This window comes from Neocloeon triangulifer, unplaced genomic scaffold (assembly GCF_031216515.1).
Source record: "Neocloeon triangulifer isolate White Clay Creek 2 clone unplaced genomic scaffold, ASM3121651v1 ptg000001l, whole genome shotgun sequence".
Lineage (NCBI taxonomy): Eukaryota > Metazoa > Arthropoda > Insecta > Ephemeroptera > Baetidae > Neocloeon > Neocloeon triangulifer.
Genome location: NW_026775544.1, coordinates 7,926,654 through 7,942,427, shown reverse-complemented (window position 1 = coordinate 7,942,427; position 15,774 = coordinate 7,926,654). Strand labels below are relative to the sequence as shown.

The 15,774-nt window shown below is 41.2% G+C and overlaps 1 protein-coding gene across 4 annotated transcripts in view; it reads left to right on the top strand.

Annotated features, from left to right (window-relative positions):
* LOC132197558 (DNA-directed RNA polymerases I, II, and III subunit RPABC3) overlaps positions 1–15,774 on the top strand; it is a 45,922-nt gene that overhangs the window by 27,945 nt on the left and 2,203 nt on the right. For 2 of the 4 annotated variants that reach the window (XM_059620906.1, XM_059620914.1), the window contains exon 3: positions 7,294–7,495. In XM_059620906.1, coding sequence (XP_059476889.1) covers positions 7,294–7,495 — 202 coding nt within the window. Of the gene's footprint in view, positions 1–4,962; positions 5,106–6,810; positions 6,906–7,293; positions 7,496–15,774 lie in introns of those variants that run through there. The other 2 variants (XM_059620923.1, XM_059620931.1) reach the window with 2 other exon arrangements.

The window sequence follows — 15,774 nt, the reverse complement described above, 5'->3', positions numbered from 1 at the left end:
TATGCGTGTTTTCTTTTTTAATTGGATATCGATTGCTTTCCCTGCAAAGCCTTGCCAGACCGAAGAGAAAAGTTCACTAACGATTGTTTCACCCTCGGCACCTTTGCTTCGTTGGCAAGGCAGCAGATGAATATAAATCCACTAGCAGTTTTTTACGGGTTTTACCCGTCAGGAGAGTGATAGAGAAAGAAAGGCGTCCGCCGCCTCCGATCGGAGTAGTGGGCTTTGCGATTTAATGGAAAAGTTGTTTACTTCGCGCATCTCTGACGTGTTGCTTGCGAAATTGATTTTCCATCGACAGAATTAGAACTGGAGCCGCCCGGACAGCCAGAAATAATGCCCAAGAAGTAAAAGAGATACAAAAAATGACGAATCTCAAAGAATGGGTGAAAAAAAAATCATAATTTTTTTCAACTTGAGCTGATATTTTCTGCGATCAAATGTCGAGTTCATGGCTCTCGGTTGAGCACTGTGCGAGGAGCAAGTCAGTGACGTGTTCACTTTGGTGCGTTGTCAAAATGGCTTTTCTCGTGGTCGCCCCCACTGCTCGCGAATTTGCACCTGGCCCTGCGGTGCCTTGATTTGAGCGAGAGGAGAAGGTGGAATGCGGATACAAATCTCGTGCCAAAGATCAGAACTAACCTAGCCTAGATTAGTGCAGCACCTTCGCGTAAACATCACCTTGGACTTTTAAACTCTCTTGTTATTCTTTGTGCACGCATGGCTTGTTTATTTAACTCACGCATTCGCAACGCGTGTGATATTTCAAAAGATATATTATATTCGCTCACATTCGGTGTCACTTTTTTCTATGATATTTTTCTCATTTATAAATCGTTTCGCGGAAGTTGCGATGCGGTTTCGGCTCATTCTCAACTTCCACAGTTCCGAGGCCTTGGAATTCGTTCTTTTGGTGATTCATTGCGGTTTTATACTAGATTTAGTTATCACATTTCGCTTAGATAAGCATTAAATCGTTTTTACCTAATTTCATATCATTCATAAAAAAAAATGCAATTTTTAACCAGCAGAGAAAAATCCAAACTGGCGACTTGGTTGCATTTTTTCTCGGATGGACACTACGATTTTTTTTTTCATCTTCATCACCAGCGTAGCCAAAATTGCCTAATTGCGAGTGTGTGATTCATTCTGTAGCCGCGGTCACGTTTTGGAAACACACGATTTTGTCGAGGCCCAAGTCGTCAGCGCGACTGACAAAGTTTCAAGCCACATGGGTGTGGAGAATATAAAGAATTGTCAAAAATACAATTTTTCCCCTGCCCCGCGTGCGTCTCTTCTTTTCTTTGCTTTTCTGAGCCGCTGCCATCGTCTCCGCTGCTGGCGAGTAATCAGATCTGCATATATTTGCCAGCTCCACTTTTGTTTTCCAACGAGACTTTCCGCGGTGAACGCAAGACTTTTCGCCTCGCGTGCTCGGAAAGCTCGATCAGATTGTGCTACGTGATGCGGACGAATGGGTTTCGCGCACGCTGAACATCAAGTATTTTGGAAGTTTACCACAAAATTTATGGACCGCACACGCTCAATTTAATAAGCACGGATAAAAAAAATATAAAAAATTTTTTGGCGATCTGCTATCAAACGTCTATGTGATTAAATGTAAAAATAATATTATTAAAATTATTTGTTCTTCTCGGTGAATCTAAAACAAATTGGAAAAAAGGGAAGAAAGGAAAAAAACACCCGACATCAAAAGGGACTTGACCGCCTTGTTTTTGCGGTTTTTATGGGAAAATAATTATGATGTTTGAGGAATTTCAAATGAAATAATTAAATTTTGTAGAAATTAAATAATGATTTCCTAAATTAATACAATTTTAGTAAATTTTTTTATGAGAAGGAAAGCATTGAATTTAAAGAATTTTGATGTTTTTAACCTTCTCAGAAATTTACTGGCGAGCAACAAATCTGAATATTAAAGTAAAGGTGTAGCGAGCGTGATTTGCATGCTGCCCCTCGTGTTCGCTCCTTTGTTTTCAGAATGGAATACCCGTGCCAATATGCATTATGCAACTCTCGGCATCCTGAAAGCGATGCTTATTTCCCCGAGGAAAACGAGCGGCAGCCTTTGCTGTCTACCTTTATTTGGTACGCCGCCTTCTTTGCTCAGTGCCAAGAGACACGCTGAAATACCAAATTATCTTGTCGACGAAGAGTGATTTTTAAAAGCGTAGAATAACTCAACTTTTTTATCGGTTCAGCAAACTTAAAAGACGCAGTCTTGCCATTCTTTATTGTATTAGCGCACAAGGCACCGCCTAGTTATTTAACTTTTTAATTATTCGCTGGAAATTAATTTCTTGTTGGTCACTTTTTGTAACGATAGAGAAGATCTGTAATTTGGAATCAGAAAAGTATTCAAAGAGCTGTATGGAAATTTCTTCGTCTTTTACAATATTTTGGATTATGAATAATTTTGTAATTCAACTTTAATATTAAAAAAGCTAAATTTCAAGTAATTAAGTAAATTTTTATCAATGCAGTACAAAATGACAGCGATAATTTTATTTTAATATTTATCCTTAATTTCCGTTACTTTATTTCTGAAAAATTAAATTATGCGAGTTCCTCGTGCTTGATGAGAGTTTGCACGCAACGCGCAGACATTTGCCGAGTGTCTTTGACGAAAGCACGCGCGGCCGCTTTTTTTCGATCCTAATTCGCCGATCATGTGTCATTGGTATTCAACACGACGCGGCAGCCAGTGTCACCTTTCTGTCGCGTGTCGTTCGCTTTTTTTTTTTGCTCGCGAAGCCTGCGAGGTGCACGGGCACCTGCTGATCAATGCCACTTGCACTTTCCGCGGGCAGATGCACCGCAGTCGCCGCCGCGGGCTTCACGTATCAAGCATCTTGGCGAACAGATGTTGTCCCCCTTTCTTTCGCTCGTGTGCACTGCGGATTGTGGCGGATTCTGCGCAGCGACTTTGCAATTCGCAAGGACGAAGAGGACTTGCTCGTGGTGCACTGCTGCGGAAAATTGAGGTCGAAGCGAAGGTCGTTTATCATACAAACGTGTGTGCACCCGTATAGATGCTCACTACACCCATGGAGATTATTTATCGTTAGTGTACATAATAAAATTATAGGAATCGTATTTTCCATTTTATGTCAATTCGCAGAAAGAATTACTTTCGTGACCTCACTTTGATTTATTTTCTTTTGCTGAAGTAGCTCGCATGTGCGGGTGACATAATTTGACATTAAAAAGGAATATTTCTTGATTTCATTTGCACTTTGATACAAAAGTATTTCATGAATTAGCAATGAATTCAAATTAAAAAGTGATTTTTATTTTAACATATTAAATTTTAAAACTAATCATTTCTTTTTTTAATTTACATTTTGCTATTTTTCTCAAAACATTCCAAATCACTTAAAATTTGGAGCTCCATTTATACAATTTTGGATCATTGAAATAAAAAAAAAAAAACTAATTTTCTCTAAATAAACGAATTATTATTATTATTTTTTTTTTTAAGAAAGCAAGCTTTTTTATTCAAAATAAAAATTTCTGAACCTAAAAAAAGGGGAAGTAGATTATTTTTTTCCATAAAGATCTGGTTATTTAAGTCCACTGCACTTTAATTATTCCTCTACTTATGAAATAAAATTTGAAGTGTTATTAATTGGAAATTTCTCTCGATTTTAGATTTACTTATAATTTTTGACAGTTTTTACCTTGTTTTCCATAATCACAGCCTAGCGTGAATAATATTTAAAACTCTCCTCTACATAATTAATTCATTTTTATCTTCAAAAAAGGAAACTTGCGAAATAAAAGTCTCCCCTTTTTACAAAATAAAACTTCAAGAACAAAACAACGGCGCGCAGAACTGAATAAAATTTTCACGACTCGGCTAAATTTTTTAGGTCAACTCATTTTTCAAAGCGTGCGGATTAGAATCTGTGCTGCTGCCACGGTGCATTCATTTGGTCGAGTGGAGTGGCGGAGCACCTTGGCGTACGTTTATCAAAAATTAATCCGCCGAACGACCCGAGCTAGCACTTTTCCACCGGCAACTTTTCCAACGAGCCCATAAAACGCCGGCGGTCGCTGCTAAACGAGTCCGGGGCACCTCGCAGGTGGAGTTTACGGCCCAGATTATTTATCAAAGCGACTCGGGTGCAGGTCAAATGCGTTGAATGCCTGCAACAAGACGCGAGCCGACCAACATGCAAATGCAAATTCCGAGCATAAAAGGGCTTTATTAATGTTTGCGTTTCTAATAAAGCAGCCCTGCGTTCGGCGGTTTGTCGTAAACTTTTTGCACAACTTATCTTGACACCACCGTTACGGGCTATCGTGTGTCGCGACACTTGTGTTATTGATACACGCCAATAGTTGAAATGCATTCCGCCATGATGCAATCCGTGTATTAATTATTAATTTGCAATAAAAACGTGATTTCCAAATTTCAAATTTAATGTAAAATGGACAAGTATTTTTTTATTGATTCAGAATTTTCATTTCACTGGCCCATATTTAAAGTTACTATTTATTTATTCCTCTCAGTCGATATATTTTAAATTATTTGTTTGTTTAACTTTTTATTAATTTGTTGGAATAAAAAATAAGTATCCAGCTTTCAAAATTCTGATCTATACGTTTGCCAAATGTAACAAATTCAAACATGGAAATATTGCCAAGGATTGATTAGTTTTAAGAAAGAAAAAAAAGGTAAAATAAAGTCTCAAGATAAAAATGAAACCGCCAATTTAACTCGTAAAACAAATTTTAATTTCATCGTTTTAAATGTAAAAAAAAAATTAATAATAATAATTTTAGAAATTCCATCATGTTGATAATTTTCACATGCTTGTTTCTCTCTGCAGTCTGCGTATATAAAATTTTGCCTAAATTCAACGTCCGTCCGCCTCTGCGTATTAAATAAAACTGCTGCGTCGAGCTGAGCACATTTTTGCGGCGGCGGAATAAACTTTGTGTGTGTCGCAGACGTCATAATATGAACAGTGGATGGGAGTACGGGTCTGGTGCCTGCTGCGTGCGCCATAAAACACGAAAAAAAACCTTAACTCAGCACCGACCAACCCACAACGAACGAATACAAAATACGGCAGCAGGTATTTATGGATTCAATTACTCAGGATAGAATCCGCCCTCGGGCGCCTCAGAGGACTCTCCGCCCCTCTAAATTATTTTATTGGCCCTAATTGTGTTTGGAGCTGCCTTTTATTTGCCCACTCCACGTTTTCCTTTCTCTCTGCTGCGGATGATGCTAAAGCAAGCAAGCTTGTTTCTGATAACGCGTGCTGATCATATCAATTCCTTATCACGGTTATTGTATAAACTTGCTCAATAATGTTTGGTTTGTCTCCAAAATCGTGTTATCGCTTTATTTCGTATTCTGCTTGCGAAAATTTTGTCTGCCAGACCTATTGAGCGGTATTTATTTTTCTCTTTATTTACTTATATTGATTTTTGCTTAAATTTTTATGGTCAATTTAATAAATTCCTTAACAAAGGCCATCATTTTCATAAAATTTTAGGTAAACTTTTATCAAATAATGAATCTTTGATTACAAAATTAAGTAATTATAACAATTATAAAATCAAAATCTCACATTTTACTGGTTCAAATTTTTCAAAAATTTTCATTGATCTGGGAAATTTTTAAGTTGGTGATTTTCATTCCGTTTAAATTTAATTTATTCGCTTATTTTTCTTCTCAAATTTTTTGCTTTGATTATTATTACAGCTCAAGTTAATGATGCTTTATGGGTATTTGCGCCTTTGTAAATCCTTCAAATTTGCAATTCGAGCTGACGCCTCTTTTGAACCGGTGCTTGGCGAGGAAACACAATTTGCGGTGTCTTGATTGCTCGTCTGCGCCAAAAAAAAAATGCACCGACTGGTTGTTTTGTTTTGTCTGGGCCGGACGGCGCGATTCGATTATGACGGCGCGAAATAAATGACGCTGATGATTATTGAAAAAATGTGATGTGCGCCTCGCGTCTCAAGGTTGCCCGAGAGAAAAGTCAACTTGCTTACAGAGACTGTAAGTACGTGTGTACTTACAGTCGGCCTGCTACATTGTCTATCTGCGCGAAATTCACCTGGCGTGGCGTCTAGACGTGGCGAAACTAACCACCTGGCCTGTGTGAGATGCTTACTGCTGTCGAGAGAGCTTTCCCACCGCTAATTGGGCTTTTGATCAAAAAAGCAAACACAATAATATCTGCTGCCGATCCGTATCATCGCTTTTACAGATGGATTTCACTGCCAGATGACTTCTGTTCATTTGTTAGATAAAATTTACAAAGATTCACATGTTTATAAGATTGAAGAAATCTTTTCAGTTTATTTATAGCTTTTTTTATTTTTACAGTTGAAAAACTATATATTTTTTTAAATATTCTTTTAAATTTTAGAATTTATATCTGTGCAGAACATTTGAAAAAATTGAACTGTTTTATAAATATTTAAAGTAATTTAAAAATCATGAAAATTTGAAGGTAATTAAGAGATTCATAATTAATTTGAGCCATTTTAAATTTCTAAAATTATGAATTCTGAAATTTTATTCAGTCCTTTGAAATCCTGTGTAAAAATCCCCGGTGCGCTTTTCCCTTTGGGAATCCCCGTCGGCCGTTTGGGTGTCGGAGTAACGAATCTCTCACCGCTACTTGACGCCAAATTGAGAGTGGGTCCACGAACGTAGACACAAAGCGGCGTGTACCGAGACCTTGAATTGCGCTGACCATGCTTTCGGGAGTACACAGGCCTTGGATTGCCCCCCTCCACTCGCTTAATGTAATAATGAAAACGGTCAATGCGATTTTAGATGCAGGCTGCTGGACGCGTCTGCAAGTCGGGCCGGCGCGTCTGCGAATTCGGGGCCGACGCCCGCTCTCGCGTCGCAGGTGGAAACACAAAGGCTCAGTGCAAGCCTTTCTTTTGCACCTCACACTCGCAGATGCAATATTTTCTCAACCGTTTCAAAAGCGATTTGCTGGAGATTTGATAGTAATCACAGTCTTTGCATTCATCGAAAGGCCATCTTGGTTTTTCCACCATTTTTTAAATTCTTACCAAATCGTGAAAAATATAGGAATAATTCAAGGGAGTAAGGGATTCAATTTTTTAGAATAAGTCGAAGATTCATTACTATAATTATAATTAAATTCGATATTTTATCGGGCAAAAATTCACAAATTCGAGTAGCTGGTTTTGGCACCAATTTTTAATTTCTAGCTTCATTTTGAGGAAAATTAAATTTTTTCTAAATGTTATCTACTTTTATGTTCGCAGGTGACAAGTTCCGACTGGTTTTAGCTACAACGCTGCGTGAAGATGGGTACCCAGATTCCGGGGAGTACAATCCCCTGGCTGAAAACGAGCCATCCCGGGCTGACAGCTTCGAGTATGTGGTCTTTGGCAAAATCTACCGCTTGATGAACGAGTCCAAAGAGAGGGACAAGGACAAGGATTCGCTAGAGTCTTCTAACAGACTGTAAGTATGATGGAATCAAACAACATAATATTTAAAATTTGCAAAAATATTGAAAAATTCATTTATTACCATGATTATAAAAAATTATTGGAATGGAGGAGCAAAATTTATTCGCGCATTTCAACCTCCAAAGTAGCATCATTATTTGCAAAGTAAATTTCCTCTCGCTGAAAAAAGAGAGGCCGAGTTAAAAAGCTCATTACCCCAACCTCAATTCATCAGGCGAAACCGCCGCCTAGTGTGCTGACTCCTCCTCATTGCCACTTTTTAGCCTTGCCGCGTTCGCTCTCTTTTGATATATAATTTATTATCAGAGAGAGCCAGAGATGAGTAACGTTTAGTGTGGGGTTGCTGCTGGTGATTCATTCAGCTGGGGGGTTTTTTCCGCTGAATCAGAGCAGCATCCGAGCCCGACTCCAGAGCAGCAGCTTCTCATTTCGCTCGGTGAGCTCCTGCAGAGTAGACTGTCCGTTGCGCAGGTAAGTGCAGCGTGTTGCCTATACACGCATTCTTCGCTCGGGAACAGTCGGACCAAAATAGAAGCAGTTTGAAATGGTCTGGAGTGCAAATATTAATTAGATTTTTATCTACAATTTCATTGTGCTAAAAATAATTTATATTGAGTATGCACTGCCATTCTCCTAGAGTATTACTATTTTTTTTATTCTTCTTATAGTGTCAAAAATTGAACCAAATTCAAAAAAATTTGAACTGCTTTTATTTTCGGAAAGTTTTAATTTTTTTCTACTGTGGAAAATACGCAACGCTTATCTTGATGGGTTGGTCATATTTGTCCTGCAATTTTTCCAATCAAATTTTATTAAAAGAAAAATAGTATTAAGAAAACAAAACACCGTCAAGGTGCGCCTGCGAAGAAAGAAAGAAACTGCTCGCGCAGAACAGGGAGCCACCCTGTGCTCTCTGTCTCGAAAATAATCAGTGAACACAGCTGGTGGTATCTCAGTTCTTCGCTAGATGGAATCATCACGTCCGACTGCGATTTAATTACTCTCCTTTGCAATTATCCTCGCTAGAGGGAAAATATAAATCAAAAATCTAGTGCGCCTTTTTTGTGTGCCCACTGGAAACGAATGAAAAATGAAAAACTACTTTGCTCCATAAAATTATCAAGCAGTCTGAATAATTCACAAATTAAATTGAGCGTGAAACAAATTCAACTATTATTACGTCTGGTATCAAACAAGAGTGCGTTTTTTACGTAATTTTCGAAGGGAAACATTAAAACAATGTGGGTCGAGTGTTTATAGGTAGGAACATTTTTGCACTTGGAATGAGCTAGGAGGGCATTGTCCCATTTTAAACGAATGCGTGAAAGGCGGCAGAAAGAAAAATGCATCAACTGTGCCCAGTTGGAGGGCTTCCCCCGTCTTGGCAGCGCAAAAGCGCCTGCATATTTTTATTTATTTCGGCCAATTATTAAATTAGCCTGGTTGCACGAAGCGGAGAAATAAAGAAACCCGTCGCATGCAGGCTAAAAATGCATTAGCGGCGGCAGGGGAGCGTCGACGGCTCGGATGTCGCGCGGTCGACGGCCTTTGGCGCGGAGAGATTAATGCCCGGCGTCTGGCCCTGCGCGGGCCCGCGGGGGGCCCGCGAGGGGCCCTCGATGGCCCGTGCCGGGCCGCCCGGGGGTCACGTGGCGCTCTTGATTTTGTCACCGGCCGGTCGCCCGAGTCCCCCTCTTTTCGCGCCGCTAATGAGATTAGCTTCTTGTGCCGCCGCCGCCGCGGAACGCGCGACGAGTGGTGGTGCCCCCTCCCTGCCGGTTTTTTCGTGGCAGCGAGCAAACGAGCGAGCGAGCGCTTCTTCGTCCAGGGGTCTGTCCTAAAGTCAGTGAGCACCAGGATGGCCGTCGACCCTCGGCCTCTCGGCCGGCCTCCGACCGCCGCCTCCAGCCTCGTGGGCGCGCACCGGCCGCGCACAGACTTTGGCAGAGACTTTGGCTCGGCTTTTTTGTCGAGAGCACATTTTATTTTTGAGAGAGAAATACCTACCCGTGTGCCAACTACGAGAATATACCCTCGTCATCTGACTGAGCAAAGCAAAGGCAGTGCTACCCGCAGTGCGTGTGCCGCAACACCGACAGACCCACACCAGCAGCTGCTGCCAATTTTCGGTCCCTCGGGCCCACCACGTTGTGTTCGCCCCGCGCACGACCCTCTCTAATTTTTACCCTGGCCGTGCGAGGTACATGTCTGCATTCCATATTATTATGTATTTTGTAATAATTTTTTTCTATTTTTTTTTGCGATTTCGGCGTGACCCACTTTTTGTCGCGTCGGCCGCCCGAATCAATTAAGTTGATGCACTGCGATTTTGTACGCGCGGCTTATGGGATTGTAAGACAGGCTCGCTTCTCGCCTCCTTGCCACTTTTATTTCTTAAGGTTTCCTCGCACGACATGTATCATGGATGGGCTTCCTCCTTTTTGCCTGCTGCTATTGCACGTACATAGCTTGCTTGCTGGGTGTTAAGTCATGTGATTTCAAATTTGAATATTTCCTCGCGTCTACGCCCGTTTCCCATTCGACGCCGGCCGCGCTCTTTCTTTCTTTCTTTTTCTTTCTTATTCTCAAATCGGATTCAAATTAATTCAGAAATTATGCGCCTATATGACTTGGCAATAATTTACACTCTCGAACGCGCCATATTGTAAATTGAGCCTATTTCGGAGTGGGAGGATGTTAAATTTTTCCCTCTGCCCCGGCCGCTGCTGATATCGCACCAGCAGTCGCTCTTCTTATCACTGATATCGCCCGAGATATATCAAATAACCCAACTTCTCGTCAGCCAGAATTGAAAATTTTTCTTCGGCAAAAATCGGCCCAGAGCAGACACGCGCTTATCGCGGAACCGACCCCGCCGCGACCTTTGCCTTTGACCGCGAATTATTTTTTCTCCCTTCGTCATATTTTTTCACCGGCCTCGTGTCTAGCTGCAAATTAAGTTTATTGGTGTACCACAAGGCAATCTCTGTCTATAACGAGATAAGTAATTAAAATATTGAATTAAAAATGCAAACAAAATTTGAGTTAAAAATATTAACATAAATTTTCTTGAAAAGCTTTTCATTTAGGCATGTAAAATGTTTTCAAATTTCTTGGTTTTTAAAAAAAAAAAAATTAAATCAAAACTTCTGTATAGTTTGTGGCGAACGCGAATTTTTTTCCACCGCCGAACGGTGGTCGACCGGATTTTGTACCTCTGGTTTCTTGCGGCGTGCAGCTTATTTCGCGCTTGGGAACTCGAGACATCAGCACTTTGCACCTTGGAAAATGCTTTCCTCACCAAAAAACACCTTCCTCTCTTTCTCGCTCCTGCAGTCGGCGGCCTTATTTTTAACACTGCCATGCGACATTGCTCAGCCTTTACCCTGCCACTGCACGCTAATTCCGCTAATTATCGTCCCGCCGATCGAGTTTCTTCCACTAACATTTGCTCGAAATAGATTATTTGAAAGCTTTCGTTTTCATTCCGATTCGAGATAATTTTTTTCCGAATTTGACCCGATCGCGGAGCCCGAGCAGCTGGGAATTCGGGCCAGACCCACGTGCTCCCCTGCGCCTCCCTCCCTCCCTCCGCGCGCCCCCTTCGTGAAGCAACCCCGCGCGAGGTTGGTTCGCTGGCAGGCGCTCTCGCAACCGCCGCGCTCATAGGTGCCCTAATTAAGGGGCCTGCCAATAACCTTTTACCTTCAAGTGCACCGCAAGTAGCAAAGTGCATTCGGCGTGTTAGTGTGTGTGTGTGTGCCCCCCTCCCCTGCACCGCACGCGGTGCATAATGCATGCCAAGTGGCTCGGTGCGCTGCCCTATATGTAGCTGAGCAGTGGCCGGAACGCAGTCTGCTCGCAAAGTGCTCAAGACCGACTCTGGTGCTGGTCAGTTGGCATTGTGTGATCCGAAGGACCGTTTCCTCGCGAGTGTGTTCGTCGCCGCAGAGAGTGTCACAGCCAGTGTGTGTTGATGACAATCGCCGCCGCGCGTCCATTCTTGTATTCATAATTCGCGCATTGTGAATTCATTGTCGGGTCGCTCGGCACCACCGCGGCCGCCGCCGATTACAATTTTTAGCGGGCGAATGCTAATCAGGCGCGGTGCGGCCAACCGAAATAGGCTCAGCCGACGGAGACAATCGGCCGCGCGCTTTACGCGCCGCGTTCTCCGTCTGTGTATCGCACAAACACACGCACCAGCGGCGTTGACTGAAAATAGCTTTTTGTCACTTAAAAGTTAGAGTTTCGGCAGCACGGAGAAGCAAGCTCCTATTAGACACCTGTCTATTTTTATATTTCACTAAAAAGCCGCTGCTCACTCACTTCTACTATTCAGTATTAGTAGAACAAAAGTATGCTGCGAGGGGAACCGGCAGCGAGCGCCGCGTTCGCTCTCTCTCGCTCGCTCTCGTGCCTGCCGCCTCTCTGGCTTCTTTCTTTTGCTGCTTCTGCTCGTCTATCTCTCTTTCTTTCTATTGGTGTAAATGACCTGTTTATTTGCCCTTTTATTTATTTATTTTTCTCCTCGATTATCACGCTGAAATCTTTCAATACTTTGTTTCACTCTTTTCCTCAAGCAAAATAAAATTGCATGATTTCTGTCAAATTAATTTATTGATTTGTACAAAACTTCAGCTTCAAATCTTGCACCGTTTAAAATTATTTCACAACGCACGACAGCTCTGATTATTTTCTATTTCATTCTCTCTACTCCTAATTTTTTACTCTGAATTCGTTGATTCAGACGTAAAGGTTGCAAGATCGGAAGCCGAAATTTATAATATGCGACAAAATATAAATGGTGCGAAAAGTGACGCGGCCTGCAGCCCCGGCCGCCGTTTGTCCGTGCGCCCGCCTGTTCTTTCGTTTCTTAATTGGCCCGGCGCACGCAGGGCCTGGAGCCGTGCCAGAGGCGCATTTACACGTAATTTCGCATCTCTGTAAATGCACTATCTGGTACGACATTCCGGTCCAAGGTGAATCTGCCCTCTCCGTCCAAGTGCAAAAAAACTATTTAGTGAACTCACTCGACACCACAAAAAAGGTCACCCAAGTGAATTTGGTGAGACAAAAACGAAACAATCCAATTAGAACAAAGTTGTATGATTATATAGGTATGCGACCAGTGCTACTCACATACTCGAATGTGTTAGTGTGCTGACCTTTGGCCTTATGCTGAGATGCATTGACCTGCTCGGTCAAATTGCTCTCTGGTAATTTTGTTATTGGCTCTTTCCTTCGTCAAGTTTTTGCTGCCAATTTATCTTCCGTGTGAATTATTTATCATCGCGCGATAAAGGAAGGAAAGCGCTGTTTGCTCGCGAGTGGGTGCAATTTGTTGGAGTATCTTTCTTTCTTTCCAGCTCACGTGAAATGATGAGCAATCTGATTTTGAAATCGTTACTTCACAATTACACCCACTCCTGTGCAGGGATCACTGCAACGTTCAACGTTCAGATGCACTTTATTCTTTATTTTAATCAATTTAACATTTGTTTTGTTATTTATTATTTGAAAAATTGTCTAGCATTATATTTTTATATATTCACATTTATTAAATTATCATATATTATTTGTGCAATTCAATACATTTACTTTTCTTCACTCTCCCCCGTCGATATGTATTTTTTTCATGTGCCAATTAGTGCAAATGGAAGAAGCAAGAAAAGCCTGCCGCTTTCACAGAAAGTAACGAAACACTGCGCCTCCTGTATTCAGTGACAAAAGATTTGTTTGCAAGTGGGTTGTTAAGAGGGAAAAGATATGGATGGATTTCAAACTTCCCGTCACCCTTTGGAGTTGTCCTGACGCTGCTGCTAGATCATGCCAATCAGCACCACGTGGGATCGCACGCATTAATTCTCAAGTATGTCGATCGGGGGTATCAAGTTATTCCAACTGATCGAAACGGTGTCGCCTTACTTCTTGGTCGCACTGCCAAGCAGAGCGCTACCACCCTGGGAACGGGGCCTGCCGAAGGGTGTCCTTCTTCAAACTGGTGGTCAAGTTTTATTGCTCTTATTATATTTGAAGGGTTTTACAAAAATTTTAAAGAATTTTTAATAGAGAATATTACAGTTTGTTTTTTCTTTTGTCATTTTCACAATTAAATTCTTTTTCAACTTTTTTTTTTAATTTTGAGCAATCTTGGCGGATATGAAATTATCTTCTCACCGCTGAGAAAATCTCGCTGTGGCAAGCAATGAAACCAGAGTCTTTTCTCTCTTTTCCCTGCTGGTTGGTCGTCATCGCAGCCTGTTCGAGGAAGTGCATGCAACAATATAAGGCAATATCACCAAAGGTAAAAGGATGCAGAAGAAACGCGACCAAGCCAGCCGCCTCCGTTATTAGAAGAGTCGGCCGCGGTCGCACAACAACAAACAGGTTTTCCTGAGCGAGCCGATAAATCGAGCACTCGCAACCGGAATACATAACCTTTCCCAACACTGACCTGTATTGTTAAATCATTGAATTTATTCTCCCCGGCGAGTGCAGTGACTTTTGCAGGTTTTTTGTATTTCATTTTTCTTCATACTTTGGCAGGCAGGTGTTTCCTGACAATACGATAAGGGACGTTTTTGCTTCCGGCCCAGATTCAACCGTTTGACCTCTTTTGTTAAAATGTTAATCAGGTGTTTTTTTAAAGTCTTCAATAAAAAAATTATTTTTCAATGTTGTTATTTCCATCCATTAAATTTATTTTAAATAAAATAATTTTGAAAGCTATAATTTCTATACACTAGAAACTTTTTAAATGCCAACGCCCTTTGCAAACGCAGATCTATCTATTAGGGCCGTGAATGAACTTTTAAATCGGTCCAACGTGTTTCCCTGTTCGCCTGGCGACAATGGTGCTGGCTGCGGCGACTCTCTGGTTGTTTAATGACAAACTGTCTGTTCAAGATAAGGAAAGGAGCCGCCACCGCCGCATTGCGCTACGTGAGCCATACAATCATTACTATGATTGGCTTTATTTGTGCTTGCGCGCACTTTGGTCCCAAAATCGTTTGTCAACACTGCGCCTGATTTTATTGCCCCGTCGCAGTTTGAGCTAAAATTGACCAAAACGGTTGAAAGTGCAGTGTTTCTTTTTATCAGAACTTGAGAATGTTACTTTTGTGGCGAACGGAATTTCGTTCGGGAGGTGGCCCATTGAGCACTCTTAAAATTTTCGTTATCAGCTCGGCAGTCGGTGTGTACTGATAATGGTAGCTTTCTTTATCTAGCCCTTCCTATTTCAAAGAAAGAAATAGTATGTATAAAAAATATCACTTGTGAATTTTCACCTTCTATTTATCCATAGTTTAAAATTCCTTAAAATTAAATAAATCAGAATATATTTTCTTAAATTTTGAGAGTCGATAAATAAAAAAATTAAAATTAAAATTCCCTTTTGATAATATTCAAATTGAGGCGACGCACCATCGGATTTTGAGCCGCGGATTGCGGCAGTGCAAGTTGCTCGAAATAAACCAACAGCGAGGCATTGTAGGTCACTCACATAATATGCAGCTCGTAGGTTTCGAATGCACTCTTGGCGATGCCAATTGACTCCTCAACTCTGACTTTTATTCTGCAACCTCAATTCACAGCACCCGTGTGACGTGTACGCAAATGAAAAATAAAAATGCTGAATTCTAATTAAAGACAAAATTTTGAATTTTTTGCGCTTCAAAAAAGACTGCTTGGTGATTTTATCATATTAATTAATTTTATCAAGGAGCTAAAATGTAACTATTTATTGGAAATATTGTAGCTTGTTTTAAAATTATGGCTTTGTGAAAAATTTGTATTTTGCGTTGTTTAAATTTAAGGCTTGTTTTATCTTCGATATGTTTTTTGAAATATTTTTTTTTTTAATTCAAATGAAATACATGTGGGGTTGTATTTCTTGCTTGTGCAGGCTGGTGAGCGACGCGACAAAAAAAAATCGCACGGCCGACTGCAAGAGAGCGCCTCCTGGAGAGAAATATCACTTGCGGAGCTCGCAGCACGTGCTGTCGTCGTTTTTTTTATCACTCATGCAGATTCCCGTGGCATTTTACGTGTGCGCTTCTGCTTCAAGTTGGCGAACACGTGAATGTGAGAGGGGAAAAGCAATAGAACGAAATGCTGATTTTTTGTCCTTTTTGTACAATGCTTAATGGGCTGAGCCGTCCAGGAGACTCTATTTCGCTAACTGCGGTGCGATTTTCGTTACTAATTTAATGCCACACGCTAACTGCCAACGATATGAAGTTTTTTCAGGCTATCGGGCAACGGCAA